The 18,464-nt window shown below is 40.7% G+C and overlaps 5 protein-coding genes across 7 annotated transcripts; 3 read left to right on the top strand and 2 right to left on the bottom strand.

Annotated features, from left to right (window-relative positions):
- Positions 1–72: 72 nt before the first annotated feature.
- On the top strand, positions 73–5,469 carry fkbp7 (FKBP prolyl isomerase 7). The gene is made up of 4 exons (XM_010733159.3): positions 73–413; positions 1,521–1,672; positions 2,895–3,022; positions 4,357–5,469. Exons 1-4 carry the CDS (start codon positions 196–198, stop codon positions 4,519–4,521), a joined length of 663 nt encoding a protein of 220 aa, XP_010731461.3. The 5' UTR covers positions 73–195; the 3' UTR covers positions 4,522–5,469.
- Positions 5,470–6,783: 1,314 nt separating this feature from the next.
- Positions 6,784–9,530, bottom strand: osgepl1 (O-sialoglycoprotein endopeptidase-like 1). The gene is made up of 7 exons (XM_010733157.3): positions 9,307–9,530; positions 8,850–9,237; positions 8,561–8,765; positions 8,319–8,467; positions 7,156–7,286; positions 6,994–7,065; positions 6,784–6,875 (listed from the first exon to the last, which is right to left on the bottom strand). The coding sequence occupies exons 1-7, from the start codon at positions 9,504–9,506 to the stop codon at positions 6,791–6,793; spliced, it is 1,230 nt and encodes a 409-aa protein (XP_010731459.3). The 5' UTR covers positions 9,507–9,530; the 3' UTR covers positions 6,784–6,790.
- On the top strand, positions 9,502–14,888 carry adat3 (adenosine deaminase tRNA specific 3). Of its 2 annotated transcripts, none has more exons than XM_027278631.1 (2): positions 9,502–9,603; positions 12,220–14,888. In XM_027278631.1, exon 2 carries the CDS (start codon positions 12,235–12,237, stop codon positions 13,273–13,275), a length of 1,041 nt encoding a protein of 346 aa, XP_027134432.1. In that variant the 5' UTR covers positions 9,502–9,603; positions 12,220–12,234; the 3' UTR covers positions 13,276–14,888. The 2 variants fall into 2 exon arrangements, with proteins under 2 accessions (XP_027134432.1, XP_027134431.1); XM_027278630.1 differs by lacking the exon at positions 9,502–9,603 and adding an exon at positions 9,645–9,751.
- alkbh6 (alkB homolog 6) lies at positions 9,645–12,211 on the top strand. 2 transcript variants are annotated; one of them, XM_010733155.3, is made up of 2 exons: positions 9,645–9,751; positions 10,496–11,541. In XM_010733155.3, the coding sequence occupies exon 2, from the start codon at positions 10,501–10,503 to the stop codon at positions 11,203–11,205; it is 705 nt and encodes a 234-aa protein (XP_010731457.2). In that variant the 5' UTR covers positions 9,645–9,751; positions 10,496–10,500; the 3' UTR covers positions 11,206–11,541. The 2 variants fall into 2 exon arrangements, with proteins under 2 accessions (XP_010731457.2, XP_019126525.1); XM_019270980.2 differs by lacking the exon at positions 9,645–9,751 and adding an exon at positions 9,795–10,233 and having other exon boundaries at positions 10,496–12,211.
- Positions 14,581–18,165, bottom strand: ormdl1 (ORMDL sphingolipid biosynthesis regulator 1). Its single transcript, XM_019270981.2, has 4 exons — positions 18,024–18,165; positions 16,833–17,012; positions 15,703–15,854; positions 14,581–15,555 (listed from the first exon to the last, which is right to left on the bottom strand). Exons 2-4 carry the CDS (start codon positions 17,004–17,006, stop codon positions 15,420–15,422), a joined length of 462 nt encoding a protein of 153 aa, XP_019126526.1. The 5' UTR covers positions 17,007–17,012; positions 18,024–18,165; the 3' UTR covers positions 14,581–15,419.
- Between the last annotated feature and the right edge of the window lie 299 nt (positions 18,166–18,464).

The raw sequence follows: 18,464 nt of genomic DNA on the forward strand, positions 1-18,464 counted from the left end.
CCAATGAGCGATGGTTAGGAGAGACCTGGATCCGGGCCTGAGGTCTGTTTTTAGGGAAGAGGCGGATGCTGTACGCACACGGAAGCAGAAGTCCCTGACAGTCCAAACTCAGGGAATCAAAGTCCCACAGAGTCTCCAGCAGCTCTCCACGTCCACGGGCTGACTCCACACAAGTTGCCACGAATACACAGCGGCATGATGTGGAGGTTAGTGAGCTGCACGCTGTGCCTCTTGGTGTCCTTACAGCTCAGTTTATGGACTGTCTGGGCGGCGGAAGATGAGCCGGACGGCGAGGTGAAGATTGAAGTTTTGTTCAAACCCGAGACATGCACTCCAAAAAGTAAAAGAGGAGATCTGATTAACGCCCACTACGATGGGTACATCGCCAAAGATGGTTCTCAGTTCTACTGCAGGTTGGTAGTTTGAGGGGAAAAAAACTAAATATTTTATTTATAAGTAAGTATAAGTCCAGTTTGATGTTTTCAAAGTCTGCATGCACACTGAAGGACTTTATTAGTGTATTATTATTATGATTAGAATTGATCACATGGGTTCACATTAAATGCTACATTTTAGCACTCCTTTTTAAAAAGTGTTGCAGTGTGACATAAATAAAGTTTATTATTAACATTAACAACATTGGGAATTGTAGTTAAACCTACTTTCAGACCTACTTCAGCAATCCTCCAAGGATAGACTCAGTGTTAAGGGACTGTAAGAAAATGATTGGACTGGGGAGGGGGGCTGGATCTGATACCTAAACAGTTATTACAGTCACAGAATCTGCAAACCGCAAATTAAAAAAAAGCACAAAATAAATATGAATTAGATCAGATGATGCTGTTGAGATTGCCTGTCATAATAAAAAAAACAACAACAACAAAACATGGGTGTGGTGACCCCTCCACCTGAGCACGAGGTGTCCTCTCTGCATGCTGCTCTCTGCGTGTGGTGTTTTGCAGATGCTGACTGGAGGGGTCAATGAGCTGCATGAGCTGCACATGGGCCGATGTGCTCTGCCCTATCCTCATCCTGCAGATGCTCCCTAGCTCTCTGGTTCTGGTTCTGGTTTTGGCATGATGACAGCATGTGTTTTCTTTTGTGTTCACCCCACACACACACATGCATGATTTACACTACTGACTTACTGATTACCACACATTTGTGTTTTTGCAAATTAACTTTTTTTCTTTTGTTTTTGCCGCCACCTTGCGTTGTCTCCCTCACAAGTCTTTGAGCTGGGCTTTTTTCCAAAGAAGATTATCCAAAGAGATCATCATTATCTATTAAGCTTTTAAGCTGATGGCCCATGTCTGCATTCAAATTATTACAGAAAATTAGGAATTACATCAGATTTTATTGTCATTTGTATGAGCGCAGACATCTAATTGTTATAAACTTATTACCTGAGGCTTGAACTGCGTAACCAGGCATGTTGGAGACGATACTGAACAAAATAAAATAAGATTATCTTTGTGTAGTAGTAAGGATGATCTGTTCATGTGCTGTTTCTGTTTCAGTCGATCAGACAAAGACGGGCACCCTCAGTGGTTTGTGCTGGGTGTTGGACAAGTCATCAAGGGCCTTGACATAGGAATGGATGATATGTGTCCTGGAGAGAAACGGAAAATCACTGTTCCACCTAGCCTGGCCTTTGGAACAAAAGGCAAAGGTACGTAAATGTAACAGGCAGTGATTTTTGCTAATTATCAGCACAAGGTTTATATTGCCCACTGGTGTTCTAGTCCCTAGTATTGTTCAGGCTTATCATTAGACACTCCCTGCCTGGTAAACATCCACATCTTTCAAACTCCACAGCAAGCTTTCTGGGATAAATTTGTAGTCTCCAAACTCTGATATCACTGGGACATGAATCGGGTTGTTTTTTTAAGACTTGAAAATTAATTATTTTATCACATTATATGACTGTTTTCAAAGGCTGAAAATGATGAGATTCAGTTTCTGGTCTCTGTGAAATTAATTTACATCAATGGACGCAGCAAACATAGGAAATTAATTAAAATAGGAAGCAGCAGCATGCATGTGTCGTGATTACCGTGTTAGAAACAACAAATTGTACTTATACAGACACAAACTGTGTTGTGTAGTATTGTTATGTGTGTTGGAAGAGCTGCCTTCACGCTGTCTTGTCTTCTTTTACAGCACTTTAGTTGAACGAGCGCCACACCGCTCGCAGTGTTTGCTACTCATCCTCCCAATGGCATGTACTGTGAGCAATGCATGTGCAACGGTTTAAAGGTCTCTACTTCATTTCACTCTTTCTTGCATGCACTGGAGCACTTATAGAAATCTAACAGCTGGTTAGTCTTTTCCTCTTTAAACCTCTTCATGTTGGTGTTCATGCAGTAAATGCGCTATGAACTGATGGTTGCCTGGACTCTGGGATTTAAGGTTTTGTCACTTGATTTTACACTTTAGCTGCAGAGGAAATGGTTTTGCTAGGTGTGCATGCTTTTGTTGTGCCTGCACCAGTTTGCAGACGTGAGAAGTTGGTGAGTGAAAATATCAATAGAGCCTCGATGTCCTTGTTCTTGCTGCTCAGTAAAAACAAACTTTAATTGCATGTTGCGCTAGTTTTGTTTTGTTTTCTTATCTTGGTGGATTAATGTCATACTTTATATGGGCCTTTACATTTTGTACATTTTTGCCCTTGATGCTAAATCAGTCCGGTGTTATCCTACAGTTGATTAATTTATGTAGTTGTTGAAGTTGTTTTGTCCAGATAAACTCAGTCATTTTTTCTTGAAATGAAACTCTGATTCTTCCTGAAATGTTGTCAAATCTAATTCATAGCTGCATCCTGTCAAGTAGAGACATGACTACAGCATGATAAGTACTTGTTGTCTTGATATGCTGTCATGCTGATTAAATAGATCCAGTGCCGCCGAATGCCACAGTGATCTTTGAAGTGGAGGTTTACGCTGTGTCCAGGGGACCACGCAGCATGGAGGCTTTCAAGAATATGGACGCTAATAAAGACAGAAGTCTCACAAAGGAGGAGGTAAATATAACTTTAGCACAAAAGTATCTCAGACAGAAAAATCTCTGAAATTACTTATTTTGCTAGAGGGCAAGTGAGTAAAAAGTAGTTGATAGGCCCCATTGAACACCTTTTTCTCTTTGAAAAAGTAGTTGATAGGCCCCATTGAACACCTTTTTCTCTTTGTAGAGGCCTTACATTATGTTTGACTGTGCTTGTGGGTAAACTAAATTTTGAAACCTGGTTGCTCAAACATCTGTTATGCCACCCACCTGTCAATCAAAGCGGTTAAATAAGCACAACTTTACGCTTTTTATAATTTGAAAAGTTTTAGTTTTAAAAGTTATTTTTAAAGCTGTAAACTTGTTTATTTCTGCTGTGAAAGTTGGACATTTTAACATGGGGGCTTATGGAGATTGACTCATTCTGGTCCGGTCAAGGAACTGCAGTTTTTGGCACTTCCGCATTGGCTTCACAGCCACAAGGTTGCCAAAATTAGTCTTGGATTTCTCCTCGTTTGGTATTCAAACTCAAAAATATGCATGCAGAGTGAGCTTTAGTGGTCCTGACAGGCATATTTTTAAATTTTGCAGGAAGCCACTTTAGCTGTTTTAGCCTGCTTCCAATATTAAAGCTAGGCTAAGCTAAAGTTAGCTAATCGCCTCCTAGCTCCAGCCTGATACTTGACGCCTGGACATGAAAGTTGTATCAGTATATATAATATATATTTTTGGTAAGTAAGTAAGTGTATTTCCCAAAATATGAATGCATATCAGTCATGGATAGCACAAACCAGCTAATACATCTAGTTTGGAGCAGTTGATAAACCAGCCTTGGTAATAAGGCTTGATTTCCCCTTGGAAAGTGTTTTCCATGACTGTGTACCTTCATTTAAATTCGATGCTAGATTCCCAAAGTAACCTGTCCTTGTTGCCTCATAAAGAATCAAGGCCACATTTGTTTTTGTTCTCATTATCTCACATCATAAACATCCACTGATTGTACAAGGAAGTTGTCAGGCTATAAATAATTTTACCTTTAATTTATTAACAGCAAAAAAACAAAACAAAACATGTAGAAAAAGGACAATATCAGTTGTACAAACCACAGGGGAAGCCCATTTTTAGGGATGGAAGTTGACCCCACATACAAGAATGACCCGAATTTAAATAACGCGATAACAGCCAAATGAAAACAATGTTATTACTTGTAGTCATGACGTTGCTGATAGCACAAAGAAGTGAATGACCTGATATCAATAACGTTCACAGTTCAGCACAACAGGGTCTTGTAATCTAAGTGGAGCGTCGTAAAAGTACAATGTGAGTCTGTTATTGATGTTCCCTTATTTCCAGGTGAAAGAATACTTGAAACTGGAGTATTTAAGAAAGGAAGGGAAGCCTCGCGATGACGCTTTCTATCAGAAGATTATGGATGATATATTCTACAAGAACGACCAAAACAAAGACGGACTGATCAGCTCGAAAGAGTATAATATATATGAACACGATGAGCTCTAGTGTTGTCCTTTTTCTTTTTTAAGTTCATGTGCTTTGATTAATTAGAGCGAAAACAAGACATAAAAGACAAGGTCAGATGTTCTTGTACACTGTTAGATGCCACATTATGATTTTCAGTACACTGTGTGTTATTTTGTAATTAACCTTTACTTTTTTTACTTTATTTCAACTTGCCTCATCACTTCTACTTGAATTAGTGGTTTCCCTACATTACCCAGGATGCACTTTGAAACCTGTGCATGCATTCTGGCCTGTCGAACATACTGTGGGAGTAGAGAAGAGCCTCTTCTATTCCATGGTTGGTGAATTTTTCCATTTAAAGGCAGACAGGAAATAACTGTGCTGAAGTATTTGGAGTCGCCAACCTTTTTCCAAGCCAGAAAACAAGCCTCTCTATTTAACCATGCAAGTAAGATCTCTCCAACACCTGTGAAAACTTTGACTTCTGTGCAACTACCACTATATTCTAGCTTTTAAAAAATGTTTTTATCTTTGTATTTTTGTGACTTTGCGGCGCAAAAGAAGAAACCACATGATTACACAATGTTGTGGAGTCAGTGGCTTTTAAACTGTAACACGACTGTCATGTGATATTTCAGACAGTGGTATAACCAGACCTGTGAATTCTTCTTCCCCCTATTCTGCAATATCACAGATCGACAGATAGAGGAGGATATAAATTTGACTGCAAAGACTGATAGGATGTCAAAACCTAAAAAAGCCTAAAAAAAATGATGTTGCTGTGATGGAGAAGTTTGAATATAACTGATGATAAAATGGACATGGATGCGTGTTGTGGTTCATCAGACATGTTTACAGGTTTTGTGTCCATCTCTGTGTAGTACTAATCATGTGTTGTATCCAGTTGAACAACTGTATTTAGTATCACAATAAATAAACCATAGTGTGTGTGGAAAATCAGAGCATGTCACGTGTTATTCACATGTAATTGTCTCAGGGTTTCATTGGCTTTTTACCAAGATAAAAACAAACGATTCATAAATTCCACCTGGATGTATCTGGCATGTGAGGGCAGGCCTGATGAGACAAATGTGTCTTTCTGATCATGTTTTCTCTCTATGTTCCTCAATAAATGCATTTTATTTTGTCATCAACAAGTCAATTACTGTAGCTATTGACGTCTACTGCATGTTGAGCAAGTTGGTGCAGTGGTGGAAGAAGTCAAGTAAAAGTACTAATACCCCACTGTGGAGATGTAAGCAAACGTCATACATTTAAAACCATAAATAAAAGTAAAGGTATTATTCAAAGTTTATGAGTATAAATACTCCTTGTGTAGATGTGCAATTGTTAGTTTATACAGCTGTTAACAATATCAAGTGAACATTAAATTATGTTCAACTGTCCAGCAATTTATTTCTCATTGAGACAAATGTGTGTTATTGACTAAGCACTACCCTCTAGTGGTGAGTTTATGTATCTGCACCTCAACAGTCAACAGTGAAACATAATTAAGTACATTTCTTTGTCAAGGACAAAGTCAAAGTACTTGTACTTTACTGGAGTATTTCCATTGTAACGTTATACTTCTACTCTACTACATCTTTAGTGCTTTGACAGCATTAGTTACTTTGCAGATTACAAAGTATCCTTCCTGCCCAGTGAAAACCATGAATCACCAAACATTTTGAATGTTTCTGATAAACAGAATGAGTAAAGGTTCCTTAATGTTTTGAGAAAGTGATCCTACTTCTTAAAGTGTGTGAGATTTAGGGTGCTTTATTTACAGACTATGGCAGAAATAGAATATATTATTTGTGACTATGTTTTCATCAGTAAACTATTCATTTTTTTGTGATAACAAGACATTTTAATTCTTGAAAATGGGTTGAAATCACCTTACAATCAAATAGGAGTGTATGCAATAAAATCAATCTTCCATGCCCTCAGGTTCTTGCTTCAATCCTCACAATGTTCAAATTTGTTATTGAATTATGTTATTATTTGTTATTATTCCACATAAATGTGGTATGTTCTAAAAACAAGCCACAACACAAGAAACGTATTATGAGGTATTAGTACGTATTAGTTCGTATTATGAAACGTACTATCATTACCTCTGCCACTTTGATTTTGTATTTAATGATATTTTTTTAAGGGCTATTTTTAAAAAATTCAACCAAAACATATAAAAACACATTTATTAATAAATAGCTGTTTAATGTGCTTTTACATATATAGTACATACATGGTATATACTTTGAACTGGGGAAATCTAGGAGTGACAAAACACTGTTTTTGCTGTCTGTCAGTTGAGGATCTTCATCCTGACTGACGGCAACCTGATGGCTGCTGCCTCCACCTCCGCCGTTATGTCAGCTCCCAGCGGCGCCCTGGAATACATATGTGAGCCAATGTTGTTTTAATTAGCAGCAGAGAGTAATCAGACCAGAACTCAAGTCCCTCTCCAATAAAATTATAAATAAGATCTTTTGCTCAGTGTTGACTTACTTTGGCTCATAGAAGACGTCCACATCTGGAGGCAGGATCCCTTTCCCTTCTCTCAGGCGCTCAACGCCGTTCCTGGTTTAAAACAGAAAAACGTACATTTGTCTCAGGTGGATCAGACTCCACAGTGGCACGAACCATCTAATCAGATTCACTGTCACACACCATGCAATCATCACTCCGTTGTCAGTGCAGAATTTGGCTGGAGGACAGAGCAGGTGTAGTCCTGTCATCTCAGTGACGATGGACAAAGCCTTGCGGATGTACTGATTGCTTGCAACCCCTCCAGACAGCACCTGTCAAAGAAGAGTTAATGATGAAGTCCACAAATACCAAACGATACTCAGACAGGACTAATTTGTTTGGGACTATTTTCAGCTGCATATTAATACACATTTGGGGCACTCGTGAGTATTTATGCCATTGTTGTTGACAATAAGTGACCAGCCTTTTTCTTTAAAGGACGAGCGTGGAGGATTTAGTGACATCTAGCTGTGTAGTTGTGAACTGCAACCCCCTCTACTTACCGGTTCATTCTAAGGTAGCAAAAACGGAACAATTCTTATTTTCAGGTAATTATACACCAATAAAAACATGGTTATGAATATTCCATTCAATTTCTGTCATATTCTGTAAATAAAACCCACTAAATCTCACGCACACTGGACCTTTCACCACTTTAGATTCGGGGCTGGATGAACCAGCACAAAGAAATGTAATTATAATCTGAGTCAGTTGTTTAAGTATTTCTATACGCACAAGATGTTCATATAAGACAGTATGCTGGGAGCACAAGTACAATAATCTAATAATAATAATAATAATATAATTTAATCTAATAATATACATAATAATCTAAGGGTAGTAACCATAGAACCGTAGTGCCCATACTTCTAGAATCAACCTTCTAATTAAGAAAGTAGAAATAAGGTTAAAGGGTTTAAATTTAATTTACAATCACCTTTGAGCAATGAGCAACTTATTTTCATTGATTTAAAAACAAAACAAAACAGAATGACAGAAATAGAATATAATATTCATAACTATGTTTTTATTAGTGTATAATCACCTGAAAATAAAACATGCTATGTTTTTGCTACCTCTTACCCATCTACAGATCCTGCAGGTCCTCTTCCACACCATCCGCCATGTTTCTACAGTAAGCCAGAACAGACAAACTAAACTCTGACTCTAGATACAGCCTTTTGCATTTCGTTTCACTTCTTTACGCTTGAGAGGGAAAGGTAAGGCGAGGTGATCTGCTAGATGCCTGTAAATCCTACACACTGGTCCTTTAAATGAAACACAAAGTAAAGTGACACACTCACCAAAGTGGGGTTTCTTTCCGGCAACAGGCTGTTTGCCTTACAGAACAAGATGGCACGATGTGTGCGCTTTGCAAGATGAGAGGCTATTGTGTGTTGCGTAGCAGCTGCAATGTCATTCACACAGGATAACAGTGACCCCTGTCGTATACCTACACAGGCAGAGAAGACAGTTACAAATCTAATGTATCAAGACAGAGACGTTTTTAGCAAAATGTCTATGAATCTGATGACTGTCCTCATACCTTCCTCTGCCTCTTTTTTCATAATCGCCATGGTAACTTGATTTCGCAGCCCAGCGAAAGAAAAGCAGCAGTTGTGTGTTTGTCCCATAGGCGTCCTGAAGCGAAACCTCGTCCTGTCACCGTCCTTTGCCAGAAGCTCTATCGCTTGCCCTCCACTCAGCGTCGAGCACTGCGGGTGTTTTATGAGAGACAACCGTCTGGCCACCTATAAATCCACAAACAACAACATTTTAATTCTTTATAATCCCATATTGAACATCAAGACCAGTTTAAGGGCTCACAGTCTTACTTTATCCAGTGTATCCCCTGGAGCTTCATCGAGAGTGTGACCCAAAAGCAGAAAGTCGTCGACTCCTCGGGCCACAGCGAGAAGCGAGTGACCACCAGAGACAAGCAGGACCAGGAAGGGGAAGGCGACAGGTTGAAGCATCCTGACGGTCAGGGCGTGAGCTTCCATGTGGTGGATGGGGATGAAGGGCTTGTTGTGCTTCCTCACAAACCTCTGACTGAACTCAAGGCCGATGCCCAAGCTCAGGGCCAAGCCCGGCTTCACCGTGGTGGCCACAGCCGAGAGCTGGTCAGCATCCACGTTGCTCCTCTGCAAAGCCTCATGGACGACACGCTCTATGTTTTCTCTGTGGAGCTGTTGTGCCACTGTGGGGATGATGCCACCTGTCCTGTGGGGGAAAGATATGTCAGAAAAATACCCTACAATGATCTCAATATAACACAGCTCTGACACCCACCTCAGATGCACTTCTTTCTGTGAATGCAGAGACTCTCCCAGTATTTGACCTGTCTCGTCCAGCACAGCAGCTCCAGTCTCATCGCAGCTGGTCTCAATGCCCAAAACCAGCCTGGACGAGTGTGCTTTCCCAAATGAAGCAGGGAAACAAACCTGTGGCAGCCTGTGCAGGATGTTTGCTTTAGTAAGGAACATGGTCATGAATCAGCTGTGAACTAGAGACGAGATAAATGTGAGCACAGCATCACAAAATAAATCCAAAGTCTGTCTGCACTGGTTCCGTGTGGCTGTGTCACATGTAAGTAACTCCGTCTCGCTGTTGCATGCTGTCCGGGGGGGGGACATTTTAGTCTGTTGCACCCGTACAGAAACATTGTGGAGCGGCTGAACTGTGCTCGTTCACCAACCAAACCGCTGTTTCCATCTAAGTTTTGATGTCGAGAGAGGTAAAGTCTAAAGTTTCGTGTCACTTCGTGGTTAAAATATGTTCGTTGTTATTTAAATAAAGGCAGCGGCGCCGCGTGAGAAACAAAAAATAGCCGTTTACATGCAGCGGTCTGTGCTGCTTTCACGGGTAACAGAAAAAAATCGTATTTTTTAAAATACCACATGATAACGCAGTAAAGTATTTTTTGGGGGAGTGGAAAGTTTATTTATTTTAAGGCACCACCAAAAAACGGTGACTTTTGGGGAATTAACAGAAAGAGTCCCAACAACAACAAAAAACAAACAAACAAACAAATAAACTGGTAATGATTCCGACTTTGGATCACGTTTTTACCACACCTACCATGACACTAAATGCACCACCACCACCTCCTTCGTGTGTACGTGTTTTTAGCGTGTGGGACTTTTCTGTCGCTGTCCGGCTTTTTAAGAAACCAGTACCTGTTTCACAGGTGCCAGTGAGCTTGTTACGGATCATACGGTTTGTTTGACGCTCTGGCTCTACTGTGTTTCTTGTGTTGTAGGTATAAAAGTCGATGTAAAGGGCTTGACGAAGCTAAAAGCTGCTAATGCTATCAACATCCTGGACCAGGATGTGATCTAAAGCTCACAGTGTGACTCTTCCAGTAGATTAGATAACAGTAATAGGAAGTTTTAATGCACACTTGAGACGTTTCAGTCAGATTTTATTGATTTCCACGTACCTGGGTTTTAACAAGCGTTTCATGTTGACTTTTCTAAAGGAGGCATGGAACAGCCAGCTTTTATTTTGGAGGAGTTGAAGCAGTTTGTCATAAATGATGCCCCACCAACAGTGTATTACATCCCAGAGTTCATATCTGCAGATGAGGAGTCCCACCTTCTTCAGCAGGTGTATAAGTCTCCAAAAACTAAATGGACCCAGCTGTCCGGCAGACGGCTTCAGAACTGGGGAGGGTTACCACATCCCAAAGGCATGCTGGCAGAAAAGATCCCCGACTGGCTCCAGGTGTACTGTGAGAAGATTTCTTCTCTGGGTGCCTTCAGTGGGAAAACAGCCAATCACGTGTTGGTGAATGAGTACAAACAAGGAGAAGGGATTATGCCTCATGAAGACGGCCCTCTCTACCACCCTACTGTCACCACCATCAGCCTGGGCTCTCACACCCTCCTCGACTTCTACACGCCCATCAGCAGATTGGACGGCGATGCGCCGCAGACCGAGGAGAGCCGCTTCCTCTTCTCTCTGCTGGTGAAGCCGCGCAGTCTTCTGATCCTGCAGGATGAAATGTACCAGCGGCTCCTTCACGGCATCCAGCCCTTTGACCAGGACACGATGACGGACAAGGTGGTGAACCTGTCTGCCGCTGGGGCCCTGCTAGGAGAGACACTGACCCGAGACACCAGAGTGTCACTGACTATACGACATGTGCCAAAAGTTATGAAGGCGAAACTCATACTGGGGAGGAAATGAAGAAAGGACTGCATGTTGACCTGATAGTTTGTTTGTTACTGACACCATCAAGCATAATCAATCAATGGGAATCTCCTTCAGGCTGCTTTATGAATTTTATTTCATATGGATCACTTCGGGCTTGGTTAAATGTCACCTCTGGAGCTGTGGCTGTAGCTTTCTGGACATTATCAGTGGTGATATAAACTAAACATGCTTAACTATTAATTAATCTCTTTTAAGGGATCTATAGAACACATAAAAGAAGAATGATGTCTTTAAATTCAAGTATTCAATGTGTAATTATTACATTATTATTTTTTATTATCAGAAGGCCAAACATATATGTGCAGCTCTGTAATCATCTTTTTGTATTTTCAGTTGATGAATGACTGATTCATCAATGTCTTGTTTCAGCACTACAAACATAAAACGGATATAAAATTATTATTCATCGTGTTTGTGTATGGATTTATTTAAGTGTGATCGTTTTGGGAAGATAAGTAATTGCAGTACTGATATGCCAAAGATGTGTTTTGAGATAATCAAAAAACTTTGATACCATTAAATAACTTGTCCACCAGAGACCAGAGACACTTTTAACGTTAACTTGCTGAGTACATACAGTACTGTATGTCTGTCACAACTCTTTAATAAACAAATTTCAGGGTTACGTATCCACTAAAACCACTTTACCTACACACTAAGTATGAAAATACAGTTTAAATTAACATGTTTTGGTTCACACAAGTACAAAATTTCATCGTATTTTATTGTACAAATTAAGAATAACATAATGGCTGATTAATCTACCATCAGAAACTCATTCCATGTGTCACTTATTAACCAGAGTGTAGGATTCATGACAAGTTTGCTGTTATCTTGTTCTTGTGTTGAGTTAGAAACTGTTGGGATTGTTGACTGTTGTTATATAGACCAGTCTTAGCCTCACAACAGAAGGCTTTTATCATCATGTACTCTGTCCTGAAAATGCACTGACATTGTTTCACTTTGGTGTGAAATCATATTTCACAGGAGGACACCAACACAATGGAGCCACAGACGAAACGCTGGAAAGGGTCAGTATGTGACACAGACTCCTGGGTTGCTTATCCTGTACTGTCAGATGAGCAGTCACAAGACGTAGAGCTGATCGAGGCGTTTGCTGCACCCATTGTCAACAAGAAAGAGACATCTCGACTGGTCCGGGAGCTCAACAGCCTCTACCCGTTGAATGGCCTTCAGCACGTTAAGAGGGTGCGGGCGGTCAAGGAGAAGGGCAGTGCTCACCCTCTGGAAGTCCTTGTGTGCCTCGTCAGTGACGCACCAGACATGAAGGTTCTCAGCATCGACTCTCTGCTCCCCTCAGATGGAGTTAGAAGTGACGGATTGGGTGAGCCTTTTGTAGTTAGGGTCCCTGCACGTCCCCCCTTAACCCGACCCCAGTTTGAGCTGGCGAGCAAACACTGGCCCACCTCCTTTCATGAGGACAAGCAGGTGACCGTCGCCTTGAGAGGAGAGCTCTTCAGTCCACCTCAGAAAGCCAGGATGCACATGTACATGATGTCTGCGCTGACTGCCGCCAAAGCGGGGAAAGAGTTAGGAATGGAGGCGGTGGGAGCCGTGATGGTCCACCCAGTAATGGAGAGAATCATCGCAGTGGGCCATGACTGCAGAGGTGACCATCCACTTCATCATGCAGTCATGGTCTGCATTGACCTTGTTGCTCGGAGCCAGGGCGGTGGATGTTATTCTTTTGACAGATACCCTGCTTGCACATTTACCTCAGACACCTTTCAGAAAGTTCCTGATGCAGAGGCGAGCTCTCAGCCATACATATGCACCGGGTATGACCTTTATGTGACCCGAGAACCCTGTGTTATGTGCGCAATGGCGCTGGTACACTCCCGGATAGGTCGCGTCTTCTATGGGACTGCCTCTGTTGACGGGGCCTTAGGAACCAAATATAAAATCCACACGCAGAAAGATTTGAACCATCGCTTTGAGGTTTACAAAGGAGTCCTGGGAAAGCAGTGTGAGGATCTTGTGGACGACCATGTTAAAATGGAACATTTACAGAAAAGTAGATGACTGCTGTATTAATTTAATTAGGGACTGGAGCTGGGGAATTTTAGTTATCGCAACTACAGAAATAAAAAGTTCTACATACTTTTAATTAAAGTTTTTAATCATGTGGTGTTTGTTGTATTGAGAGCACGTGCGTAGATGAAAACCACTAACAAGGTTCTCACTGTAGTGCAGACTTTACTTCATATGGAGGTGTTTGACCGTGAGATTAAAGTTGTATGAGGCACTTGCAGTAAACAACGGTCAGTTTGGAGAAGCAGACACAAGTCTTGGTATGGAAGCAAAAAAAACATTTTTTAGCCACATAAATAAGCCCAAAAATCTATTTAGTATACGCTATAGTGTGCATTTTCTCATCACCTTGCTCTCTGCATTGACCTTGAAAGTACCCAGAAGTCTCATTGACATTCCTTTAGCACTACATTGTCCAAACATTAGAATTTATGTATTCCTATGCCTAAGCCCAACTGTGCCATACGGCGCCATAGATCTGAAGGTAAACTTTTTAAAAAGTACAGAAAATTATATTCATGTTTAAGGGTCAGAAGGGAAGGTTCAGTTTGTAGGTCCAGATATGGAAAAATGCTAACCTGAATTATTACTCTCAGATTTGGTTACTTCTAGACTACTTTCATACATACCAGCCTGTGTCACCTGCAGGGAAGAAAAGTAAAAATGTAAAGCGGTTTATAACTGCAGGTGTAGAAATCTAATATCGCCACGTACAAAGAAAGTAATGGCAGCTTGGACAGAAGAGCCACCTGCTGGAAATGAGTGTCACAGCTGGCTGCAGGTGTTTTCTTTCTTTGTGGACTTCACGTCTGCCAAATAAAAAAAAACAAACAAAAAAAACATTGTCACATTGTTCAGCAGGGGATATTGAACACACCTGTAGAAATCCAATCCAGCTTGTGGCTTTAACATGGAAATATCTGACAAATCAAGTTTGGAGAGGCTCATATTTTAATTTGATGTTTCCAGCCATCATATTATTCTTGTTTAGTTTGTTGTGATACTCCACACCCAGTGCAGACAGCCTTTCCTGATAAGCCTTTGTCAGCGTTCTCAGGTCAAAGGTTTGGTGTCTGCGACAGCTGAGCTTTCTGCTGTCCAAACAGTTCATGGGAGCAGCTCACATTGTTGTAAAAGTTGTTCTGTGTTCATCTGTAGACTAAACAAGTTCTTGATCATCTGAGAGAATGCTCACATTACTCTTCTTTTGTGGAAAGTACCCAAAAGTCTCACTTACATTCCTGAAATCCACTCCCATTACTGGGAACCACACAATACAGCACACCATGAGAGATGTGAGGGCACGAACATTTTAATAAGATTAAGAACAAGAAATCTCAAGAGTACTATGAGCTATGGCCAAACAAAGCAGGACTAGCTGCCTTGATGATAGCAAAAAGTCTAAAGAGAGCAGCTACATGAACATAAGATTATCACAGAGACACTGTAGACCTCCCTCAGTAAACACTTAACCTGACAACAATAATTTGTCTCATTTCTACATACAGAACTTTTTCTTTAACATACAGGACTTAGCAGTCACAAAATAAAACTGAACGATGATGAAGAAAAAAGGAAAAAAAAAAAAAAAGCCTGCCCTGTTTTGATTGAGTTACAAATGAGAAATGATTCACATACTAAGGAAATCATGCAAATGAGAAGTACGATTCCATTCTTCACTCAGCATGAATGTTTGACACCCAGTACAAAACGAGAGTGTACCAATAAACAACGAGCCACAGGCTCCTACCCATAGGAAGTAAACATCTTTGAAAAATACATTAGGGACATCTCTGTGGTTAGAAACAGACTCACAATTTGTGTTGCCATGTAAATTGATGGGCAAAGACGGACAAAAATAAAACTCAACCAAAAGCCTTGCTAATGCCTGGGCCAGCCCAGGTCTACGCAGGCCAAAAATACATTATTAAATATTCACATAAGTTAGTAATGCATATGGCATCCTGTCATCTACAAACTAACCTCTGTTTGTTTTAACATTTCTTCTTAAACCTGATATATCGAAACAACGACAGTGACGTTTACACAAACTGTACGACTTAGTACACACATCGGCGGTACAGGCTACACAGGAATTAACTTCTGTTGCTATGAGACACAGCATGTACGATAACTTAATACTTGTTGATGCCGAAAAGTCTCACTCCGTGTAGTTGTGGCAGCTTGGGGATCAGGACGCTCAAAAGTGAGGCAGTGTTTATGACAAAGTGTGTCGTGTCATACTTTGTGTAGAAACTTGCCAGGAAGTATCTGTGGAGCAAAACAGACAGATTGTTAGAAAAAAACAAAACATAAAATTCCTCTAATACAAGAAATATTTGTCAGTGTGAATGACCAGGACTTGAAACTTTAAAATTACACGTGTAAAGACAGAATCGTACAATATCTAATACGTACAGAATGATCGGAGATATGGTGAAAAACTTTCGAGATGAAGTGAACTGCACGCCATAGTCGAGCTGTTCCCAATGTGTAAGAAGTCTGGCTTTTCCTTGGTCAGGGGTCTCAAAAGGTGTGCCTTTGACTGCATGCATGAACACATACATTCCCTGTGGGGACAAAAACATAGCCAGCAGTGCAGTAATTGAAGTCAGTAAAGAACAAGGCCAGAGCAGTGTGTCCAAATACATGTGCCACATGTTATCAGTTCATGTGAATTTGGAGTAAACCTTAAAAAAAACTATAGGTTTTGAATAATGTGCTTAATATTTGGAAATTAAAAAGCTCCCTTTTGACTTCTTTGCAAATAGTTTGTAAAGCCTCTGGCTGTAGCGCAAGTTGTGGCTTGTTGTGCTTGATAAAGATACAGTCAAGAAGAAGGAAAAAAAAGGAATGTTAAGATGCAGATTTACTGCTAGGATAACTGTCTTGGGAATGACAGTCCCTTTCAATTACACGCGCCTATGTAAAAACACAGGAATTCAGCTTTAAATGGAAAACCTGCATTACAGCGGGAAAAGTAATAAAACTAAAATGCTGACATAACGGCCGAGCCATAATCAGCACACTGCTGTTATATTGTGTGGAAAACAATAGGCTATAGTTGACCTTGGCCGTTACTGTTAATAGCCTCCCGTATTGGCTGTGATACACAATCCTTGTTAACTGCTTCGAGCTTGCACTACTTAATGATGTCACGCACACACACACACACACACGCACACAGACTTGTTTCTTCATTTGAGGCCAGTCGTGCAACAATGAAAGGTCAGTTCTGTCTGCAGACCTTATGTGAAGTGGGGAAATTATCATAATAGGTCACACGTCAGGATGCCAGAAGGACAGCCTGCCCAAAATAGAGCATATCTTAACAAGCACAAGCAAGACGCAAGGTAACAGACACCGAGCTGCATGCAAGAATCATTTGGCTTGTGAGACTACGACTCATTTTTTTGTTGTATTCAAAATGTAATCCTTGAATCAAAAACGATTAGGCTAATTGTTTTTGGCGAGTGATCTGACAATAATCTGAACAGTGTGGTTTGTTGGTTTAGCCCGGTGAGTGGCAGTGTGAGAATGTGACTTACAAAGTTGTGTATTATGTTAGTTAGAGTCCACACCACTGGCACGCTAAAGAAGGGTATGCTCAAGAGCACAATGTGAAGTATTCCAACACCAAGTGCATAGGTCAGCCAGATCCCTCGACTGTTCATGACCCGAGTATTTGGGTTCACCTCACTGTGTGCCACACCCACATTCATTCTGGTCTGTGAACAGAAAATATATACACATCACTAAACAATACACACTTATGAGAAGCACAATGCATTGGATGTCTTTGTCACATTTCAAGTATTTAAAATGACAGATCAAAAACCCCTTTGACATAACACAAACTGAAACTATTATACAAGCTCTGCAACACGGTAAAAAGTCAAATATACGCTCCCTGCAGAGGACTGCAAAAAGTGCATTATTTACAAATATATGTATTTGAAGACGCACCTGATACTACATAAGTGCAACTGTAGCACTTTGCCCTGCGTGCAAGTCTAAATATGATAACAAAAAAGCATCTTGTGCAATCTTGCTGAACTTTACCCCCTGACACACTTTCAGCTGCCAGACTGGGTTAAAGAAAACACGGCTTAAGTTGCAGTCATCGGAGGGCAATGATGACTTCCTACCAACAAGGCCTGGAGCATGCCAGCATCCAGATTACATTTAACAAATATGTATGTATACACACACACACACACACAGCATGACTTTCTACCAAATAAACATTATATAAGCCTTTACACTAACTGCCCACAGTGACTCTAATGTAAGATGAAGCTACATCACAAAGTTGATTCAGAAAGTGACAGATATAATAACAGAACTTATAAAAACACCAATTATAAAAGACTTGAAGTTAAAGTTACACACACACATAATGCGTGCATTGGTGCTCAAACTACTGCCACTGTCTATTTGCTGATACGCACGCCTGTTAAAACCCCTTTTACATAAACACTTACATTAAATCAAACTGACTATACTTAAGTGATTTAACACAACCCGATGTCACATACTCCTTAAAGCCTATCTCGCTCTGTTAGGTAGGTGTGTAAACACGAGACATCCCTTGGATATGTTTTCGTCTCCAGCACATAACCTAGACCAAACCACCACTATTTTAAGTTAGTCAGCGTCGTTACGTAAAATAAGAAACGGTTAAGTAACGCTTTGTGGTTAAAGGTGATTTTTTAAAACACCCAGCGGTGCAAACTTACAGGTAGCAGCGAGCAGTGGCGGTATTTCTAGAAAACAAACTGCTATGGAGAGAAATGTTTTATCTCCTTGTTGATGTGTGCAGACAGCACGTCGTAGACTGAGCCGAGCGGAAACAGACGTGGTCTCAAGGCAGCCTCATGGTGTTTTACGCCCCTTGCGTTGACTTCTCAGGCTGCGTCCCGCCTCCAGCAACTCCTACGAAACACGTTGTTTACGTTAAGATGTATTAAAAGTTATAGTTAGTTGTAGCCTAATTGTATTTAGTACGGCAGCCCTACTCAAAGCTATGTTTCTAAAAAATAAAAAATAAATAAAAGATTGTACCTGTTAGTTTCAGCTCAGGGTTTAAAGATACACGTATTATATATGACCCCGCCCTCCTGTCACTTCTAACCAATCAGCGTGCAGCGAAGGGGGCGGGAATCAGGACGCTTCCGGCG

Source organism: Larimichthys crocea, chromosome I (genome assembly GCF_000972845.2).
Source record: "Larimichthys crocea isolate SSNF chromosome I, L_crocea_2.0, whole genome shotgun sequence".
NCBI lineage: Eukaryota > Metazoa > Chordata > Actinopteri > Sciaenidae > Larimichthys > Larimichthys crocea.